We start from the raw sequence: 22,682 nt of genomic DNA on the forward strand, positions 1-22,682 counted from the left end.
ACATAGCAACCTAGTAGAATTTTTTAAAAGAGAAGTTTATCAAAGCTGAATTTGACATGCAAACTCAATAAAAAATTTATTTATTAAAATATAAACAGCATAGATCAAGGAGTGCATGATGAATAATAACATAGGCATAATTTATAATATAATATAAATGTAATTAAGTCATTGTATCATTGGCTTAGAGTAATTTTGTATAGCATGAAAATCAAAATGTGTCAATTGCTTTAGAATGATTTATATTAGGTTGATGTTCATGATTGTTTATATGAAAAATAATAATTGCATTTATATACTAACATATCCTTATGCAATCTCATCATGCATATTATTATATATCCGAAGATAACTTGTCAATCATCTATCATAGTACCTTTGTAGTTTTGTATGTAATTGTTCTGCCAAGTTACTTTGGATAAGATTCTCACTAACTGTGGGGTCCAACGACCCTCAAAAGATTTGTAACTTCATGGATATGTCGGCCTTGTTTACCAATCATATCACAAATAGTTCTACAACATTACATTTGTTACACATGTAAATATATAACAATATTCCTTATGCCATATGATAAGAACTTAATAGGAGATTATTTGCATATTCAAGATTTATCTTACATCAACTAATAATGTACTTATGACAACAGTCAAAATCATTATTTTTCTAAACCTTCTCATTACTTCTCAATTTCTGCTGAAGGATTAGATTTTACTTTTAGCATAATCCCTTAAAACATTTTGTTGATTATCTTTATCTTCATGAATCTTCTAACCTGTTCCTTTTCCCTTTTGGGAACTGAAAGCCGATTAATTGCTGACTTCTAACTGTACTAATGAGTTAGAAGAAAAAAAATCATATCAAGAGTTTTTTATACAAAAATACACCAGGATTACAAGACATTTATTAAAAACAACAAGATATATTATAAAAAGGAAAAAACCATGAGATAATCAAATATTATCTCAAACAAAAAAAAAAAAAAAAAAGATTTTGTGTGTTGTCTTATAATTAAAAAAACTGTCTTATATTTTTAATATAATTTTCTTAAAATGTATTGCTGTTTTGAGTTTGATCTTGCACTTCGTAATTGTCTTTGTATGAGCCTCTGATTTACTTTCTTACCTAGTTAGAATGCTCTGGGATTTAGAACATGTTCAATCGGTGCCTTTGAAGCTTGCCTACTTTGTACTAGCATATATGTCTATTCACTGTACGTGCTTACTTTCATTTGTTTGGGTATTAACAAGCTTTCTTTTGTACGACTTGCAAAGCCAGAGCTTTTTTTTTTTTGTGTAAAATGGGTTGTATATCAAATCCCAGAGCTTATGTATAAGGTGCTCATTACACTATTCATATTTATTTATTTTTGGTTTAATGGAAATATTGCATCATCATCATCTTCTTCTTCTTCATGGTAATATTGATCATATAAACATCATTTTGATTAGCTGATGCATCTCTGCTTGGGCAGTTACAAGAGCGGTAACAATATGCGCAAAGCTTTTATGGTCCTAAAAATTCTTGCATTTCTTTTAATACATTGGTGTAGTCAAGAACCATTGATGCAGATCTTCCAATAGCACAACTAGACAAGTATATCTTCTTTGGATTGCTGGCTAAATACTATATTGTCCCAATGAAACCAAGTGCCCCACCAGCACACCCGCTCCACATTGTCCCTCACCAATTAGAAAAATACAATTAAAAATTGAGGAAGTATGACTTATCTATTAGTTTGCGCAAGGGAAATATATAGTTTGTACGCCTCTGATAAGCTGATAGCCTATTAAGGCAGCCTTTATGCTCAGATTATTGCTCTGATCTTCACGTGATGTATGCCAATCCCCTACACAGGTTGAAGCACCAAAGAAAAAGCGCACTAAATCTCTGTATGCTAGAGCGACAGACACTGGAGTTGATCCCCGTGAAGCTGCTAAGAGACTCAACATTGACTGGGACTCAGCTGCTGACATTGAAGCTGAGGATGAAGATGAAGATATAGAAGTACCCCCTGCTGTGGTAAACTCATGTCAACTTCATTTCTTTTAGTTCTATAACTCGGGAATTTTCAGTTCTGATCATGTTCCTCTTGACCAGTTTTTTAATAACTTTGCTTTCCTGCATTTGCTACTGATTTATGATAATTTAGGCTTTGTTTGGGATGGCTTTCTTTCTGCTTCTTAAAGCAACTTCCTAGTACAAAAAATAAAATTTTTGTACTAGGAAGATGCTTTAAGAAGCAATAAAAAAGCAATCCCAAACGAAATCTTACTCTCATGCATTGGTGTGGAACAAAAGGTTTACGCAAGTGAACAAAAGATTCATTTATTATTATTATTATTATTATTATTATTATTATTATTATTATTATTATTATTATTATACTTTGCTTTAATTCAGCTTTAGTTTTTACCAGCACTGCATAGCTACGCTAAAGTAATTACGTCAAATGCAGGGTTATGGTGCTTTGTACTTGGTGACGGCTTTGCCTCTCATAATTGGTGTTTCTGTCGTACTTGTTCTGTTCTATAACTCTCTCCAATAAAAAGTGAGACACATTTCCACTTATTTGTAATTTTCTTGTAAATGGAAATATATAGATAACTTATTATGCATTTAGATAGGTCTTTTGCCTCTTTTTTCTACTTTTTTAATTATAGTTGACTCAGACAAATAAACAAGCTGCTCTGTATTTAGTCGCAATCATGTATGGCAAGTTTTTGATCTATTGATTCCTATAATCTGTGGTTATTGCCACAATTGAGTTTATTCGACTCTATTATCATTCTTCATTAATTTAGATGTTTTTAGATGGAGCATCCAATATGAATAGTCACGCTTGTTGATTTCCAGCCTAGTAATTTCTATATTTATATGAAAGGCATTCTTTATTGGTTATTCAATATTCTTCTAAGTTTTTAGGTTCTGTTGCTATTTTGTTCTTTATTAGTTTTTTGTGAATGGCTACTATTGAACAAGTGCTAGTGGTTGGATTGCAATGGTTTGTGAGAGGTTCAATCTGACGACTTTCAGCAGTTATTGAGGAGTTTCTGGCCTATATCATGTTATTTTCTGACAAATTGGTCACATTACAGTTTTTTCCTGCATGTATTAGGATAGACTTACTCCTTTAAGAGGAAGTTGTTAAAACTGTTACTTTTTTATATTTAAATTATAATTGAGTATATATTAAAATTAATAATTAATTATAATTAATAATTAATTTACAAAAATTTGCGGGAATTTCCGCCGCAGAAGTCATCCAAAAGCGGTAGAAATTATGTCGTAAATTTGCTGTGGAAATTCCACCACAAAATTCATCCAAAATTTTATGCGAAAATTTCCGTAGGAAATCCATTTGGCATTTACGACAAACATTATTCTGCTGTATAATTCGTCGGAAACAACTGAATTTCTTGTAGTGGCAGGGGGGGTACGACAAACATTATTCTGCTGTATAATTCGTCGGAAACAACTGAATTTCTTGTAGTGGCATTGATAGGCTCTTTGTCTATTCAAAGTCCTGGATCCTTGATGGGTGAGCTCCAAGAGTCACTTTATGTTGGACAAAACACTTACTAAGAGTCTTCGTTCGGAACAATTATTACGTCCTCTGACCGGACGTAGAGCTACGTTCGGCCGCCAATAACATGTCGCCACATGCTCTTACTCTTTACCGTGCGGCCCGACGACTTGACCCGGACCGGAACCCGGGAATGCTATGTTCGCGTATTGCGAGGTATTACTCGGTATTTGCTCAGTATTGCTTGGCAATAATGAGAAATACTGCTCTGTAAAGACCAATACCGAGCAATACCGAGTTGTACCGAGTTTTTCTAGTAAAACTCGGTACAACTCGGTATTGCTCGATATTACTCGGTATTTGCTCGGTATTGCTCGGTATTGGTTATTGCCGAGCAAAATCGACTAATATCTAGCAATACCGAGCAATACCTAGCAAAATCAAGAAATACCGAGCCATCCTGGGTCCGTTCCGGATCGGGTTGTCGGGGCGCGCTGTAAATAGTGAGAACGCGTGGCGCGATTCTACTGGCGGCCTAACGTAGAGCTACGTCCTGTGACCGGACCAAATAAAAGTTCCTTCGAGAGAGACTTCCTGGTGAGTGAGTGTAAGACCCAATGTATTTAGGTATGAAAAATGAGAGTTTATTTAATTATAATCTAAAATATAGATTTAAAGTAATGTTAACTGCTTGTTAAAATTATATAAACAGTTAGTAGGTGTTTAATAAATGGATAAGTATTAATAATTATATAAATAACAGATTTAAGTTAAATTAGATAATTATTTGTACATTGAAGTGATGCTTTCAAAGGGTGTGAGGGATGGCAATTAAGTGGTGGGCCCTCATTCCCTCGTCCTTAACGTAGGCAACAAAGCATTTTGGCTGTGGATAAGGAGCAGCAGTTAACGCAAGCCACAGTGAAAAATTGGGATAAGTGAAGTTCGGTAGTGTAGCAGAAATCTCTGTAGGCAGAATCGGCAGTGCAGAATTCCTATAGCAGATTTCCGCAGTGACTGTTTGCGGGACTGTAGATCAATTCGGCTGTGCAAGATTCAGAATTCTGTAGATGGGAGCGGCCTTGCTGTGAAGAATTTGTAACCAAATGAGAACAGTAAGGAGGGTTTGGAAGAGTAAGAAGCCAATAAAAGTTTAGTGAAAAAGAAGAAGAAAGTGAAGAATGTTGAATGCAAAAGGAAGATCAAAGAAAGTGCAGATTTAGGTAAGTAACGTTATGTTTAAATTCAGAATAATTAACAAGGAATTTTGGGTATATTATTTATGTTTGTTGGTTTCCACAGTATGATTTGAGAGTGGATTTGCAGTAAAGAATTATGTTAAAACAAAAGAAGAGGAAATTAGGGAAAGAACTATTTGAGGTAAGTAATTTGTTTTTCTTTAATGATTTTATAGAATTTTAAATGTTAAGGAAAGTTTCTAAAGAGGTGTGTACCAATCGTAATTTTAGGATTCATCAGATATATGCAGAAAGAAGATTTTGGGATAGTTTATCAAAGGAAAAGATTTCGTGTTGTGGAATTGGAAGAAACAGTTAATCACATAGTTAAGTAATGCAATGATATTACACATATAATGACTTTCATTTGTAAGTATGAAGGTTAATTTTGAATGGCTTAAAGTAAAAATAGTATTAAATTTGTTTAATGTATAGAAATGATTTTTTTCATCGAAGTTTTCAAGTGTGAACAATCATGTACATAAATTAAACATGTGAGTTCAAAATAAAGTTTAGTATGTTAATCTAAATATTTTCCTTTTCCTACAATGCATTTTATTTGTATGTAAATTAAAACCGAAATGATTATGAAAGCATGCAACAAAACAATTAGGACTTATGAATATGGAAGTTTAATTAATATCCATTTAAGTAAAGTTTGGCTATAAATTTATGTAAACTTATCAATGCAGGTGGGACAAAAGGGTTCTCATATATTAAAATGCATTGTAAGTGGGGCAAAAGGGACCCCAAAGATATGAGACCTGTATAGCATGTGGGGCAAAAGGAACCTCTAAAGAGTCAAAAGGAACATTTATGTAATTCAATGGCTATAATGTCAGGTTTACATGGACTCCATTGAATATTTTTGTGAAAGTGTAGTAAAGTCTTTTAAAAACTAAAATGGATATTTAGTTTAAACTTCATAAGAAGTAATGACTAATGTTAATTATAATTTTATGATATGTTATAAGTAAAGGTAAGTTTAGTCAATAATGATTTCAATTTTTTTATTTATTTCAATTATTATATTTTAACTATTATTTAATTTGCAAAGCCTCATAACTTAGCAGTACTTTTTATACTGGTTGTTGTTCTAGAAAAAGGAAAAGAGAAGGTCAATGCAGATTAAGTGGAAAGTTCTTCTATTGTAGATGCTAGTGTATAATTTATTTGTGAATCTACATTTGAGGTATGTAGATAGTTCAGTAATGTATTAGACTGATTTTCATTAGTGGCTATGTAAGTATGTCTTTGTTGAAATTTTAAGTTATTAGATGCTTCCATAGATATATCAAATGAAATGTTATTGATGTTTTATATAAATTTTTCATAAAGGAATTGCACAGATGTTTATTAATGAAAAATGTTATGTTAGGCTTGTTACACCCTACAATAATGTTAAGGGGTGTTGTGGGGTATTACAGTGAGCCCTAGGAGGGAATAAGCATAGATAAAATCTCGAATTATTCAAAGCCCCCGAGAGAGCCTCCTTAATGAGTGAACATCAAAAAGGCATCTAATATTGGGTGTGGTTCGTATAAATTTTTTTTTTGATAAAATCTTGTGAGCAAGTGAGCTATACGAGGAATCTTTATACATAAGGCATCACTTATTCAGAATTTATGAACAGGCTCATTGTCTGTGAACTGCAACCTCAGCCTCAAACCTTGTCCATTTCATGCAAGTACGCTTCCGTGTGTGATTTTACTGTCGACCGAACACTGGAAAACGTGCGCACTCCCGTGCGGATTCCCAAAATTTTAATCCTGCCGCTTCTCTCACCCGAACTTCTTCTCCTAATGCCTAGCCCGCCTTCGCCTCTGGTCTGACTGTATCACCTAGCCACTCCGCTCATGTGAACTGCTTTAGTTAGTACCCGCACGATCCATGTGACCAACCCAATATTTCGTCTCTACCTCTTCCATGTAAATTCCTTTGTTTAACACTTCGTTTGTGTGAACATTCTGTTCGCATGTTCTGTGATTCACTTCAATTGCTCGTGATTGTCGCTCAAACCAAAACATTACCTAATTTTAGTCTAAACTAGTTCAAGACAACAATTTAAACTGTTTGTCCCTACCTTGTTGATACACAACTGCGATTAACTGTGTTAGATTAAATGATTAGCATAAGTTTTCTAACAAACCCCGTTACAATCGTCGGGGGAAATCTCGTTGACTAAAATTCAATCTGCTTTAAGGAGAATGAAATCTTAAGTTTGAAAAGTGGGATTCATGCCATAGTGCCATTATCTTAAGTAAAAATCCTACTAGGGAGTGAATTCCTTGAGTAATCACCATCTTATTTTCCCAATTCAGCAGGAGTTCGTAATATTGTCCCAGTGCTCAACTAGTGTCTGAAGCTAGGAGTAAGAAAGCCGATTGTAGTCAAATAACAATGCATAGATTGCTTTGCAGACCCCTGCCTGTTGGAGTACTCTCTGATGTGCTATCAGAACATGTCGAGCCCAGCAAACATAGCCCTTCAGCATCCGAAAAGGGCTCCCAAATGCAGAATCATACTGTTGTTCTTCAATCTCATATCACGACAGGCTGTAACTTAATAATCTGATAGCTTCGGTGTGCTCTGCAAGACCTACGTGACTTCAAGTTTAGGATTAGCGCGTATTTAAGAATGCAATATTATATTATTGAGAAGAATCAAACACAAAGATAAAAACAAAGCATGATCTATAAAATACAAACAAAACTTCAAAATTATATATTCCCTAATTGTATAGAAAAAAACTATCATTACTCATTTTTTTGTTAGCTTTTCCTCCAAACCAATATTCATCTTCATCGACTTTTCCTCCTCAAAACCAATCTTCATCTTTATCGACTTTTTCTCCTCCGAACCAGTCTTCATCTTTATTGGCTTTTCCTCGTTTCTTCGTTCTCAGCAGTTATGAAAAATTTGTTGAGCTAAAATCCTAAAAAATACCGAACTTTTGCGGTATTTCATTTTAAAAAAGAGTGTCAATCCTAAACCTTAATAGTTGAACAAGAAATTTCTGGGTCAGGTAGGTCGGGATGGCAAGAAAAAAATTAAATGTGAAATAGAAATGAATATCCACGTGTACAATCCAGGTGTCGCGATTTTATTGGAGTCCGGACACAAAGCTATATCTGGACTCCACACATAATAATTTGTGTGTGTGTGTGTCTCTCTCTCTCTCCCCTCATGGTCAACCATGCATGAAGAAATTGGATTAAATGCTATGTCAATTTCCTATTTTGTTTCATTGAAGAAAGTTTGAAAGAATGTTGGCTATTGAAAGAGAAGCATAAAGTTAAGTGTTGCATATGAGAGGATGCTCAGGTGGATGAGTGACTTCATCTTAGAGTTTGTATGTGAAAATGTTAGAGTAGATCCAGTAACATATAAGATTAGAGATAGTCTCCTTAGATGGTTTAGATGCATAAAATGTCGTCCTTCCAATGACCCGGTTAAGAGAGTATATGTATTGGATTTAGCCTATGTTAAGAAAGGTAGAGCTAGACCTAGAAGGACTTGGCTAGAAAATATTAGAAATGACTTTTTTTTATTAAATTTGAATGATAATTTGTCTCTTAAAAGGACAATGGATAAAAATGATTCATGTAGCCGACCACACGTAGTGAGATAAGGATTGATGTCGTTGTTTTTGTTCTTCAAGAAAGTCTGAAAGAGTTGAAGAGATTTAAATGATTCATAAATAAGAAGGATCAAATTTCAAATATTCATCATCTTCAATAGTCTTGTCCTGCCTATTTGGGGCCACTTTTATGAGTCCTCATCTTCCATTCCTTCCTTTTAAGTGCAGCTATTGAATTTGAAGTAAAAATATAATAAGATTTTTTTGGTCAACTTGTATATAAGTTTCCCCTATTCCTTGATTTTCATAGCCTCGGCATTGCTACTTAACAAATAATAAATAACCTGCGTTGGCTAGCATTCAGATTTTCAACCTCTACTGTTGAGAAAGAATGAGGAAAAGCAGAAAGGGGACGTAAGTAAGTGACAAAAGCATCTTGGATTAAGGTAAACCATATCTCACAATCAATCTCTCTTTTACTACATGCTTCTTCTTTCCTTACTATTCTGTTTGAGGGAAAAGTGATTTAGGAGTGAGGAGTGGGACCCCAAGGCTTCCCATTATGGGAGCAGCTTCTGGGATTTCAAGGCAGGAAAACATAGGAGCTATTCTTTCCAGAAAGCAATGCCATTCTTCTGGGTAAACTTGGCAGAGTTCCCTGAGCTCTCCTCACTTTACCTCTCAAGATTATCTCCCTCAAAAGTCGATGATATTTACTACTGATGAGTTTTTTTAATGTATCACTTTTTAGGCTTCTTTAGTTGCATATAGCTTGCAAGCATACACTTCAATTGCTTCTTATCGGTTGTTGATATGCCAAGGATAATTGCGTATATTTGAGTGTTTTTTTAATACTTGATTCAAATTTAAACTAACTAAATAAATCATTTTATTTTTTGTATAAATCTACTGTCAGATAATTATTGCTTATTTATTTATTTATGTCACAATGTTTCTTTTTTTTTTTCTTTCATTTTCAAGGGATCAAACAACTCCTAAGCATCGGCAGCTGATTTAGCTAAAGGTATTTGAAGTAATTTTATATTCTTGGAAGATTTTTTTGTGTTAAATCAGGAATCTCATTTTTTAAGATTTTATTTTGAATTTTGAGCGAATTAAATCATAAATTTAAACACATTACATATGCAAGCATTGAATTCAAGTTCTCTCCTGCTCAGAAGCTTAAAGCTTGTAACCAACAGGATCTGTGTATCATTTACTTAAGATTTTGAAGAAATACTTTTTTTAAATCACAGATCTTTTACATTTCAAGAATCACAGCGTTTCACACACAACTTACTTAAGATTTTCTTATTCAAGATTTTGTCGCTTTATTCTTTACTCATATCTAAAAGTTACCAACTTAGCAAGTGAAGGTCACATCGTTTGTGCTCCCGATGAACAGTGAGTTACATAGAAGGAAGCTTTCATGACCATATAAATGGAATAATTAGTTTTGTTTGTAGGGACACAAACATCTGTTAGGCCGAATTAGGTTCATTTGAAGTTGACTCAAATTTAGGTTTTGTTTGGGACAACTTTTTTATTACTTTTAAAGCAACTTTTTAGTAAAAAAAAAATTATTTTTGCATTAAAAAGCTGCTTTAAGCAGCCTTAGTTTCTTAGATAAATAAATGAACCAAAATCTCCTTATTTATATGTACCTTCATAGGCTATAACCGCACCTCATTCAAAATTGGAGGCCTAGCAATCATTGCCTTCTCTTTCTGCCAGTCTGTTCATGGATATTGATCTCCTTACAATTTCCTGGGCGTGTCTTCTTCTCCTAAGCACAATCTAAAAGTTCCATGGAGGCTATTGAAAGGTCTAAGAGATCAATTGATCTGATTCTAATACGTCTTCTTCTTTTGCTCTTCTTTCTATTCTTTGCTCAATCAAAACTCCATCTCAAGAACTCCATGCCCTCATCTTCATCTCGCATGATTCTCTCTTCTTCAATGTCACAGTCAATGGAGGTCGATTCAAATGAACCTTCTTCTTCTCAGTTTGATGCAGATGAACACGAAGCACCCAACGGCCCAAATCCGATCTCAAATAGGTAGGAGAATCTGTTGTATGCGCTCATTGGCTTTTATTTTCCTTCCCTGAATGTAAATGTGTTAAGAGATTTTAGGACAAAAATATCCAGTTCTTCCTGGCTTTTCACCCTTCTCATCATGCTGATCTCAGTATTGTGTATCAGATAATGTTCATTTGATTCAGTCTTTTTCTGTCAAATGCGCTGTGTCAAAATATAATTTGAATGTGATTTAATAATTTATTATTTTGGTGAAAATAAAATGTTATCAAATGAAATGTTTTTGCATCACCCCACTGAGCTGAGTTTGTGGGCGAGTGTGATTGGGAACCCCCCAACTCATGTTTGATTCCTCTCTCATGCGGCGCGACTCCTTAAATGGAGAGAAAATAGTTGTGGCCCTGAATCTGTGGGGTTGGTTGCTGGTTGGCCCACCAAGGGACTAGTTACGCCGTCATGCGCCTCCTTTGGGAGTGTGAAGGGATAGATACCCTGCTTTTGTTCCAAAAAAAAAAATGTTTTTGCATCTGCTGATGGCCTTTTGAATTAAATGTCATCGAAAATTTAATGATTGTATAAGTAAAATAGTAATTTTGTAGGATTTTGAAATATTTATAGAGTTGATTTCTGATTAGGACCAACCAATGGTGAAATGTATTAGACTAATCGTTTTTCATACTCAATCTTCTATTCCATGCTTCCTCGGATCAGGAAGGTTCTTTCAATTCAGGTATGTATCTACAATACTCCATTGTATGGAGTTTTGTTGAAGATTTCCATATCTGTAACGCCCTGAGTGGCTTGATTAGATTGAGCTGCAATTTCAAACTTTCCAGCTCAATATGACCCATTGTGAACCCGGTCTGACTCAACCCACCCATTCTTGAGTCTAGCTGTAAATAGCATGAGATACCAAACCAGCCTATGATTTGCTGTTTCTTCAGATTGGATGTAGGAATGCAGGATGAGCTTATTTTTGTCAAAGCGTTTGGTATTGATAGACTCTTTCAGCATTAGACTACTCCTGCAGAGTGGGAGGGCTGTGAAGTTTAACTTTATCATTGAGTTGTAGCTCAGATTGAAGCTAGCAAATTGACTATGGATTATAATAAAAATTGATGATGCTCTATTTATATTATAAAAAAAAATTATAGGGTGATCTTGAATTTGAAGACCACATAAGATTTTGAATGTAAAAATAAAATTAAGTCTTCGTTTGGGATGGCTTTCTTATTGTTTCTTAAAGCAGCTTTTTAGTACAAAAATTTTTAATTATTGAACTAGAAAGCTGCTTTAAGAAGCAACAAGAAAGCCATTTCAAACGAAGCCTAAAAGGGGGATAATCATTTGTTCCGAGAGTGCTTTCATAATACTTTAACGGGTCAAAAGTATTCCTGCATGCCTTTATATGGCCTGGACCGTTGAAATTTGAAAACTCTTCTGGTAATTAGAAGGAAGGAAATTTGGATTTGAATATCTGCCGGACCATTAACATCATTACAGGGGCTCTTGACAATTAGTCTGGATATATAAAAATTTTCAATATATATATTTTAAGAAAATTAATTTCATTTATTTTAATCCTTATATATTCTAAGCTTGTTTTTAAATATGTGAATTTTAATTTTAAAACTGAAAAATAATTGGTTTGGCGATCCAATTTTGATTACAATATACTTGAAAATAAATAAATAATATTTCTATTATGTTTAACTGTGATGAAATTATGTGATTTTGATTGACAAATAGATTAAAAAAATAATAAAGACATAATACATGATAAAAAAATAAAATTAAGATACTCTTTTTAATCTACAGAATAAATATCATCAAAATTTAAAATTTTCAGAATTATCCTGAAAGAAAAAAATTGATAAGAGCCTACTAATTTGTTTTCCTTAAAAATGTTTTAGTTTATAAATAAATTAAACCAAATGACTATCAAATCTATGATTACAAAAAGTAATAATTTACATTCTTCAATTCAAATCAAATATACGTAAAATAATTAATACTTAGTTAATCAAACAACACACACATATTAGGTAATTAGAATAATTAATTACTCTCTAATCTTCATCAATCAACCCTAAACAACAGAATCACTGGTCAGAAAAGGTTCTTCGGCAACTTCATCAGTACAATACAGCCCTGGTCGCTGCGTGAAGCCCTGCTTCGCAAGCTTCTCACGAGCCATCAAAACCAACTTCCTGTTGCTCAAAATCTCTCCTTTAGCCTGATCAGCTAATATGCTCTGAATTGTGTTGCTGAGAGCACCATATGCTCCTCTGGCTTCATCACCGGCTTCGCATCCGCCGCGTTTTGGTCGGACTGGCAAGCACTGATCAGTACTGACCGACCAGAAGGAGCTGTAGGCGCTAAGAGCGTGCTCTGTTTTTTGGCTCTTGTGCTTTCTTCTTTTCCATTAACTTCGATTCCACGATAGTGGCCGCTCTTAGCCAGTCGGGGACTTGCAGAATCACCGAAAGCGTCGATGATTGTCGACCGGATGTTGCCTTCATGGATGTCCTCTTTTCCGGTGCTCTCCTTCAGTAGTTCGACTAAGATTGGGATGGGGAGTGCGCGGCCGGTTAAGTGAATATCTCCGTTGCCGGCACGGGCGTGTAGCTCGACTCCGGCCGGAACGTCAACGAAGGCTGTAAGAGGTTTCAGAAATTAATTAGACATCTAAAAGTTTTCAGATTTCTTCTAATAATATTCAGATCTCTCTGCTCTCATTACCTTCATCTTTTCGCTTCGCAGTGCTCTCGCCAATCTGCTCCTTAGCATTCTCTATCAATCCGCCACTATTGCACGAATCAGCCACAATCGTCAGCCGGCATCCATCAGCCAATTTGTTAACAAAATGGCGAAAATCTTCGTCGATTATGAGGTTCATATCACACGGCACTATGCACTCGTGATATCCCGTGTTATCGTTCTCCTCCGGCTGGGCAGGGAGCCGAGCCCCGTGACCGCTAAAGTGAAGGAAGAGGTCGTCGTCGCCGGGGTTGGCGGAGCGGACGAGCCGGTTAATAGCCCGGCGTATGTTAACGCCGGTTGGGAGCGTGTAGGAGTCATCGGTGTCGATGAGGATCGTAATGTTGGCTTCGGTGAAGCCGAAGTGGTCGATCAGGCAACGCCGCATGCGGTGGACGTCGTTGACGCAGCCCTTGAGCTCGGCCTTTGTTCCTGGGTAGTTGCAACCGATGAGAACCGCGGCTTTTCCTACCATCTTTTTTTATTTTTCTATGAGACAGATTTCTCATAATCTAAATTTTTTTAGTCGGGTTTTAACAGGTTATCTGTTGACTTTTTGTTTGATGGGTGTCTTTGGCCGACACGACAGTACAATTGACTAGCTTTGGAATGTTGAAATTGTGGGGCAGGGATGAGAGAAATTATTAGGTGTGTAGGCCGGAACTTAAAATTTGGCTCCTAGAGCACTTTGGTTGTACTTTTTCTATGTGATTTAACTACGCTTTAGCTGCACTTTGATTGTTCTTTTGTTGTGTTTTTTTACTGTGCTTTACCTGCACTTTGGCTACGCTTTTGATGCGCTTGGCTTAAAGTTTCGCGGACACGTATATCAAATAAAAAATAAGTCCAATTGAATATCCACGCGTCAATATTTTATTGAAATTTGGACGTAAAAATACATCCGGTTTCCGCACCTAATAATTTCTCCGGGGATGAGGATTGACGTGGCGTTACTTGTAGGGTATTGCAAGTCACTGGATTGTTAACTTTTTTATTACTTGCGAAGGGAAGGTGATTGCCCGCATGTTGCCTTTGAGGCCATCCTCGCAAAGAAACGTGAATTGCTTGAGAAGATCGACCTTGAAAAATCTACAGGTATGAAACCGTGGATCAATTATTAATCACCATATTCTTTTTTTTTTTTTTTTCCTAAGCTCATTTGCTGGTCTCTCTTAATTAATTTTAAAAAATTATTAAGGTAGTACTAAATCATTAGGTTTAGCCGTAATCAGTGGCGGAGCCAGAAAATTTATTGAGGGGGAGCCTAAATTATTTTATTAAAATTTTCCCTCGACTTTTTTCATCTAGGCTTGGGACCGGCATAGACATTTTTTTTTTCAATTGCTATTAAAAAATGTATAATATTAAATATAAGACGGTAAACAACTTACAATTTATAACGTCTACTCTTCATATTCTGAAAGAGTTGAATGATTACTTTGTTATCAATAGAATTGTTGCGTCATGGAATATTCGCGGCGGTAGAAAAGTATAAAGTTTAACATCTTTGCATTGTTTAAAGATCTAGCACACAAACAGATGAAATATACCTCATATAAAGTGCATTACATGATGAAACTTGAAAGAATCACTATGTAATCGCTTTGAGTCTTTGATTTGGACCTATTTGAACTCGGATTGGGTCGAATTTGGTGTTGTTGGATTCTTATTTTCAAGACATTCAATTTGGCTGTAAGTTTGCCAAAATCAGAGTTCAGGTGGCCTTTGATTTAATTTTTGAAGTTTCCAACTTGATTTTGCTTTGAGATTCATGCACGATCAAGAAAAAAATAGTATGCGGGGTAGGCTATCGTAGAAATTTCATACTTTGCATTAAAACTATTGTACATTTATGACCACCGATTAATAAAGCACTATATGTTAAAGCCTACCTATAGATCCAACAGTCCAATCAACAGCTTGATGATGAACGAAACAATATCATCACATACCAATCTATATATATATATATATAAGTTCAGCAAATCCTAGTCCATGGTAACTATGAGATTCTTTCACTTTCTCTATGTTAATTTCAAAATGGAAATTTACATACATACCACTTTGTAACATCCTATTTACATATTTAATATCTAAAACTTTAATATTACATGCATACCACCCTATATTGTTTTAATATCAAATATACCACTTATATTTCTTTCCTATCACTCATATATTTTATTTCTACCAGTCATATTTGATATGAAAATAAACTATGGATGATATGTATGTAATATTAAAGTTTCAAGTGTTAAATATGTAAATAGAGTGGTATAAGGTGGTATGTATGTAAATCTCCCCATTTCAAAATTAAATCAGTTCAATTATTAGTATCATATATTTTATAAACAAATGAATGTAACAAATGTATGTTATATAAATTAAAAGTAAATACAAAAAAGCCTAAATAATAACTTGCTTTTTTAAGTTTAATATATCATAATAGGTTTTTATCTGATTTATATGTATATAATCTTCACATTTGAAGATTTCATGGCTTATCTCCTTCAACCTCAGTTTATCATACTCCCTCCAACCTCTTTATCATACGCTTTACAAAACCAAACTCTATTGGCCAACTCATAACCTCTAAAGACATATTTGAAACAATTGTAGCTTTTTTAAATGTCATTATATCGGTATTGTCGGAAAATCAGCTTTTTAAGAAATTGTTATAAAAAAAATAACTTCTTATCATAAAATTTTCTCATTAACAACGAAAAACAAATAGCCCAATAAAAATTATAATTATTGTCTGAAAAAAATAAAACAGTAAAAAAAAATCCTAAAAAGTTTCTTCAAAAAAAAGAATCAAAAAGTTGAAATTTAAAGCACACGAGTTAGACACAATGAGTTATTATTGATCCATCAACTCTTAAATTGGTCCACTAACTCAACCAAAATGATAAAATCATGAGAACTTGATCAAATTCTCCACTATTTACCATCAATTCTAATCCAATAAAAGTTTTTATTCCAAGCATAGTTAATGCTTTGCTTATGAGAATTTTCAATGATAAAACAAATCTCCAATCTCCTTAAAGAACAAAACCTAAGTATTGCAATTCTAATATGACCAGTTTGGGACGGCTTTCTTCCTGTTTTTTAAAGTAACTTTTTAGTACAAAATTAAATTTTGTACTATAAATCTGTTTTATGAAGCAGTATAAAAGCCGTCCCAAACGAAGCCTTTGTTGAATTATCAGGTATTTAATTAGTGATATCAAAAGCTCTAAATATTTATTCATGAAACAGCCATTTCATAGAAAGATCCACAAGATGTACTCGAACAAGAAGCATAGTTTGCACACAAAGGCTTCGTTTGGGACGGCTTTCTTGCTGCTTCTTAAAATTTTTGTATTAAAAAGCTGCTTTAAGAAGCAACAAAGAGCCATCTCAAGCGAAGCCAAAAACACTCAAAACACAGCCACACTTATTATTGTCAAAGACAGATTTCGTCAAACTCACTCTTTTATCAGCAGACAAATCGTTCATCAACAAAATCATCAGTGCAGTAAAGTCCAGGTCGCTGCTTGAATCCTTGCTTTGCCAGCACCTTCCGAGCCGTTAGAACGAGCCTCCGGTTGCCGATTTCGCCGTCGGACTCTGCAAGAATGGTCTGAATTGCATTGCTGAGAGCTCCATAGGCTCCTTCAGGGTTCCCTGTAGGATTAGCATCAGCAGAGGTCTGATCAGATTGGCAGCCACTGATCAGAATCCCATTCTGAGGAAGCGCCCTCTTCTTTGTTCCCGCATAGACTTCCTCTTTGCTATCGACTCTGGTTTCCAATGCCGGCTTGGCATAGTTATCGTCGTTCTCCTCCAGCTTCTGCTTGAGAAAGCTTACTGCAAGGCCCCCCACTACGCCCATGAATCCACCCTCATTGCCACTCCCGAACTTTTGCAGAAGGACATTCATGAATTTCTTCACCTTGGGGCTCGCATCCTCGCCAAAAGTGTCAAAGAGAGTCGGCCTGATGTTTCCCACATCAATGTCTTCCTTGCCAGTCTTCTGCTTTAGGATTTCAATTAGAGTGGAGAGGGGCAGGGATCGGCTCTTGATGTGGTGGCCATGAAATCCAGCTTGCACGGCTTCTTCCTCATCAGAATTAGGGTTCCGCCGATGGTGGCTATGTCGGTCGAAAGGTAAGTCAATGCCACGGGATTCCAGAGCACTGTGAACGCTGTGCTTCAAGAAAGATGAGAAGCTGAACTCAGAGCTGGTCTCTTCTTCATCTTCATTGAGTTTGGTGCTCTCGCCTATTTGCTCCTTGGCGCTCTCAATCAGGCCACCACTGTGACAAGAGTCGGAGACAATAGTAAGCCGACAGCCGCCTGGGAGATCATCTACAAGCTCCCTAAAATCATCGTCTGCATATAGAACGCAGAAGTTCACAACCATCTTCTACTAATTAAACAAAAAGAATGGTGAAGTGGAAGAATTCAATCAAGCTTTCCATCCATGCCCATCAGGTTCATCAAAAGAAGTCTAGAGCGGCAAACTAGTTTGGTCTTGCCGAATATTTCATCTTAAAAACGCCATATGTCGCAATCTTGATTTCAAATTCATCTCTTTGATAGCAATTTAGCTAAGCAGAAAAACTGTGAATCTGAAGTTTTTACAAGTTGAGGTAATTCTAAGTAATCAAGATGAGATTTGGGCAACTTAAAATGGTGATAATATGTTATTTTTATATCTAAATATCTGTTTTCCTAAGAGTAATCAAGACCATAAAAAAACTTGATAATTGATTTCCCATAAAGGTTATAAGAACTCCTTAAATTCTAAATCTAAATGAACAAAGTATGCAAAATCTAATGCGCTTTAATGCAATCCAAAGTTATAGAATGGTTGGTCATGCTGAAAGCATGATAGGTTATAGGTTGACCATAGCCAAGACCGATGCACATAGCCAAGACAACCATACATGAGATCTCTCCTCGACGATAAATTGACCTAGCATCCATATCAAGTTTGTCGGGATCATACGATCAGCCGATACAATCAATTCCATATTCAGTCAAATATGGGCAGAGTTGCTAACTTATCTAGGTTAGTTTTGTCAAGATAAAGAAGATGCTTGATCCACCCACAACCTAGTTCGATCAGAACCACAGGGAATCATTGACTTAAGATCTCATCTAACCTGAATCGAATACGTCATCATCGATGCGTCTTCTTAGAATCTTCAATCCACTCTGACCGAAAGATTCCACTTTTGAGCTTGATGCTACAACAACCATCATTGTTAATTTTAACCACTCAAGAGATGTCATATTTTTTTTTTTTTTTTTTTTTTTTTACATTTCTCATATAAATCAACAACCATTCCCCAAAGATTTTTTTGGATCCAACTCATCTCTTCAATGAATAATAATCAATCTCATGAATGGTTGCCAACAAATTGACCATCCGATGCTTATCACATAGCACTAGGCAGTTCCCAAGTTAGCTATAGTCACCCACCTTCCTCTCTCAGAGGAACATATATGAACAACTTGGGAACTGCCTCCCAGCAATAGGGTGAGCTCCAGTGTATTGGGCAAACTTCAACTTGATGCCTATAAAAACTTGCACTTTAAGACTTCACGGAGCAAACTCAAGCCCATATAAAGATTGTCACGCTAGAGGTATTGCTCTACTTTGCCTCTGAACATCATACTAGAGCTTAGAGGATACTAAGACATCGTCATTGATGATCACAACTCCCATTCCACCAACCACCATTGGAGTGACTACATCGATGGTCGTTGATCAAGGAGAAAGCATCTCATGGAGAACCCAACATCACCACAACCTTGCTACCTTGTCTCCTATGTCACATACCACCCAAAGAGGACAAATTTGGTCCTCTCTAAAGGATGATCTATTCAACCACCTCCAATGGCAAAAACAACCTTCCTGCACTTCTATGTCATATTCCTATCGCATCGTCATCATCTCCATGGAAAAACCAATCTAATGTCTTCCAATAGGCTCCATGACATTCCCACATTGCTCTGTTGTCGCTTTCAAGTCATGCCTTCACCTCCAAGGGAGGATGATCTGATCATCTTCAACAGCCTCCACAACCTTGTATTTCGTTTCATCACTTCCTTCAAGTCATGGATCTCCACCTCTAGGACAAGAATGAGTGGGCTTTCTCCTGAGGCCTCCATGACCTCCTTATAGGGGTGTCAATTCGAGTCAGTGGGTCGGATTAGGGTCCAACCCGAGTTGACCCGGGTCCAACCCGAGTTGACCCGAGCGTAAACAAGTTGACCCGAACCCGATAGCTAGACGGGTCTGGATATACAACACGAACCCGACCCGCACGGGTTGCCGGGTTGACCCAACCCAACCCGCGAACCCGAACTAGACTTAATGGGATTTCAAAAAATTTACTTACACGACATTGATTGGATGTATTTTTTGTCTTGTACGTATGTGAATTATAACCCCATTCATTGGATGTATTTTTTTGTTAGTTTAATGATAAATATAAACGCATATCTTGATATGTATTACTTTTTTCAAAGAAGTTTAATAATCAAAAGAAATTTTATTAAAATTTAGTTACACGAGATCGATTTTTTGTATGTTTAAAAAACTCAACGGAGTTCAAATAATTTCTTAGCCATCACTTAGAACAATTTTACGTCATTATTTTTTCTTTCATTTCGAAAGTTTTTTTTACTAACGGGTTAGCCGGGTCGACCCACAAGTTTTCAGGTCAACCCGAACCCGACCTGTTTTACAAACGGATTGACCCGAACCCGAATTTTTCCGGGTCGGGTTTCGGGTCGTGTCAATATTTGACACCCCTACCTCCTTATACCACACCATCATTTTTTTCATATTGGCTATCTCCATCTCCAAGGGAGGATTAATATAACCATCTAAAGAGGCCTCCAAAATCTTCTCACATCACTCCACCATCATCTTCAGGTCTTGCCACCTTTACCATAAAAAAAGTGTAACTTTCTAAATTCCCACGGTCACATCACTCCACCCCTTGAAAAGGATCGACTTGAACGTACTCTACAACCTTCCTATACAACCTTCCTACACAACCTCATATGTCAGTATGTCACCATAAGATCATAGCACCTTTGCCTCTAAGAAGAGGACGAAGAGGACTACTATGAATACCTCCGAAGGGTGTACTAGTCTTAACCACCTTCAGTGGCCACCACAATGTTATTGCACCCCTCCATCAACACCTTTAGGAAAAACCATCAACACCTCGAGTGAAAGAATGATCCAACATCTTTCAATGCCCTTGATGACCTTCCCATGTGCTTCTTAACCACTTTCAAGTCACGCTATCTTTACCTCTAGTTGAAGACAGATCCAACCATCTTCAATCACCTCCATGGCCTTCTTGCGCCGCTCCTCCCTACCTTTAGGTAGTGCATCCCCACCTCTATGGGAGGAATGATCCTTCTTTCTTTAGTGGCCTCCAAGGCCTCCTTAAACCAATCTGGCGTAGCCTTTAAGTTGTGCTATCTCCATCTTCAAGGGAGGACTAGCTTTATATTTTTCTGATCATGCATGGGAACATTTTTCATAGCTAAAGCAATCAAATCCTCAAAATTGACGGACAAGGTGTAAATTTCCCAAGAAAACAAGAAGGGAACCTCATTAAAGAATAATTATATCAAGGTTTCAATCTATCAAATTTATCAAAAGAAGTGGTCTGGAGTGGCAAAGTTTTTTGGCTTTCCTAGTTCGGCAATGAAAGCATTTCTCAGAGGAGAAAAACGCCTAGTACAGTTGAGAGATAGCAATGACAAATGGTGCCGTATCAATCCCATCGTAAGCACTAAAGACAAATCCCGGTGATCAAAAACATGAAAAATGCTATTTTCTTTCAAGTCAGGGTTTCGTTTAGCGGTATTCCTAATCAAATCCCAAATATCCAAATTTCAACATAAACATGCGCAATCATCCAAAGTTTGTAGCAGCAAAGAAGAATTTTCGTTCACTTCCGACATTCACTGTCAGGGAAAAACAGATTTGACCTAAAAAGTTACAAAATTTCTCAGCAAATCAAGAAGGAAAACTGGTCTAAAAAAAATAGAGAGTAATATACCATACCTGTGATGAGATTCATGTCGCAAGGGACGATGCACTCATCATACCCGGTGTCATCGTGCTCGCTGGTCTCCGCCGGGACACGGGTGCCGTGGCCACTGTAGTGGACGAAGAGGTAATCGCCGGGCCTGGCGGACCGTATGAGGCGGGAGATGGCCGCGCGTATGTTGGCGCCGGTAGGCTGGGTGAACGATTTATCGGTGTCGATAAGGACTTCGATGTCTCTTTCGTCGAAACCGAAGCGATCGAGAAGGCAGCGATGCATTCTTAGCACGTCGTTCACGCACCCCTTAAGCTCTGCCTTTGTCCCCGGATAGTTGCATCCGATCAGCACGGCTTTCTTCACCATGCTTTCTTCTCGGGCGGATCTGCTTTCCGGCGATCTCTGCGTCGCTGGATGTCAATGAATCAATTTGGTGGATGCGATAGATAAAAAAAGTAAAGATTTGGACTTTGGACCTCCCATTAATAATGCGATTGTCGGCAGAGTAAGCTCCATTACTCTCTCAATAGCCTTACGCGACGGATGTTGGATAAGCCATCGTGCGCTAAAGTGGCGAGCACATCTGGCTCACCATCATGCGCTGCGACTTATTGTTTTTTGGGCTTGGCATGCGCTGGACTGAGTGAGCTCCATTACTCGCAGACCGCAGTTGCTATTTCTGCATTTTTTATTTGTTAATTTTGTTTACTAACGGTAGTTTTTTTTTTCCACGACGAGCCATTGTTTGAGCAGTATGTAGTGTATATATATGAACTTTAGAGGAAGAAGCATAATATCTCCTTGATGATTTTTGGGTTGTCTTTTAAGGAATTGTTTGGAAAAAAATTGTTCTGTGCAGACACCGGACAGTCCGGAAATAAATCAGAACGCACCATGTCACATAGCACATGCGGTACCGAGAGCACCAATATCCAGAAAAAAATGATGTGGTGCATTCTGGTTGGTCTCTGGATGCAGTCCGGCATCATCACAGAATATTTTTTTCTAATTTGGGACGATTTTCTTACGTTTCTAAACAAATTTTTTAGTGCAAAAATTTTGAGTAAAAAAAATTGTAATAAAAATTATTTTAGAAAATAATAAAAAAGTCATATGAAATTAAGCTTTAAAGAAGTTATTTAGTAAAATAAGCAATAATAAAGTCTTCCCAAACAAAGTCTAAACATTCTTAATTATTTGAATCATGATAAATAGTAGGGGTGTCAATTTCGGGTCACGGGTCGGGTTTGGGTCGAACCCGGAACTGACCCGGGTTCAAACGGGTCGACCCTAACCCGACCCGAGTAGACAAACGTGTCAGAAATCCGAACCCGACCCAGCGGGTTGCCGGGTTGACCCAACCCGACCCGAAATTTGGGTTTTGCCGACGGATGGCGTGCGGACGGCAGGCGGAAGCAAGGGCTTATGCGGGCGGGGCGGGGGCTGCGCGTGGCGCCGTGGCCGCATGCTGGCGGAC

At 36.7% G+C, this 22,682-nt stretch overlaps 3 protein-coding genes across 9 annotated transcripts in view; 1 reads left to right on the plus strand and 2 right to left on the minus strand.

The window, feature by feature from the left end:
- The window catches only part of LOC110108496 (protein CHLOROPLAST ENHANCING STRESS TOLERANCE, chloroplastic), a 45,694-nt gene extending 36,100 nt beyond the window's left edge, over positions 1–9,594 (plus strand). Inside the window, exons 5-8 of one of the 7 annotated variants that reach the window (XR_003701158.1) lie at positions 1,858–2,022; positions 2,459–2,551; positions 8,702–8,790; positions 9,326–9,594. Coding sequence is in view for 4 of the 7 variants with exons in the window: in XM_028695907.1 (XP_028551740.1) it covers positions 1,858–2,022; positions 2,459–2,548 (255 nt within the window). In the remaining 3 variants the exon portion in view is untranslated. Of the gene's footprint in view, positions 1–1,857; positions 2,023–2,458; positions 2,773–8,701; positions 9,191–9,325 lie in introns of those variants that run through there. The other 6 variants (XR_002304469.2, XR_002304470.2, XM_028695907.1 and 3 more) reach the window with 6 other exon arrangements.
- Positions 9,595–12,344: 2,750 nt separating this feature from the next.
- On the minus strand, positions 12,345–13,868 carry LOC110108495 (metacaspase-4-like). Its single transcript, XM_020839166.2, has 2 exons — positions 13,125–13,868; positions 12,345–13,039 (listed from the first exon to the last, which is right to left on the minus strand). The coding sequence occupies exons 1-2, from the start codon at positions 13,615–13,617 to the stop codon at positions 12,627–12,629; spliced, it is 906 nt and encodes a 301-aa protein (XP_020694825.1). The 5' UTR covers positions 13,618–13,868; the 3' UTR covers positions 12,345–12,626.
- Positions 13,869–16,556: 2,688 nt separating this feature from the next.
- LOC110108500 (metacaspase-4-like) lies at positions 16,557–21,766 on the minus strand. The gene is made up of 2 exons (XM_020839175.2): positions 21,226–21,766; positions 16,557–17,516 (listed from the first exon to the last, which is right to left on the minus strand). Exons 1-2 carry the CDS (start codon positions 21,569–21,571, stop codon positions 16,621–16,623), a joined length of 1,242 nt encoding a protein of 413 aa, XP_020694834.1. The 5' UTR covers positions 21,572–21,766; the 3' UTR covers positions 16,557–16,620.
- Between the last annotated feature and the right edge of the window lie 916 nt (positions 21,767–22,682).

The sequence above is a fragment of the Dendrobium catenatum genome, unplaced genomic scaffold (assembly GCF_001605985.2).
Source record: "Dendrobium catenatum unplaced genomic scaffold, ASM160598v2 fragScaff_scaffold_72, whole genome shotgun sequence".
Taxonomy (NCBI): domain Eukaryota; kingdom Viridiplantae; phylum Streptophyta; class Magnoliopsida; order Asparagales; family Orchidaceae; genus Dendrobium; species Dendrobium catenatum.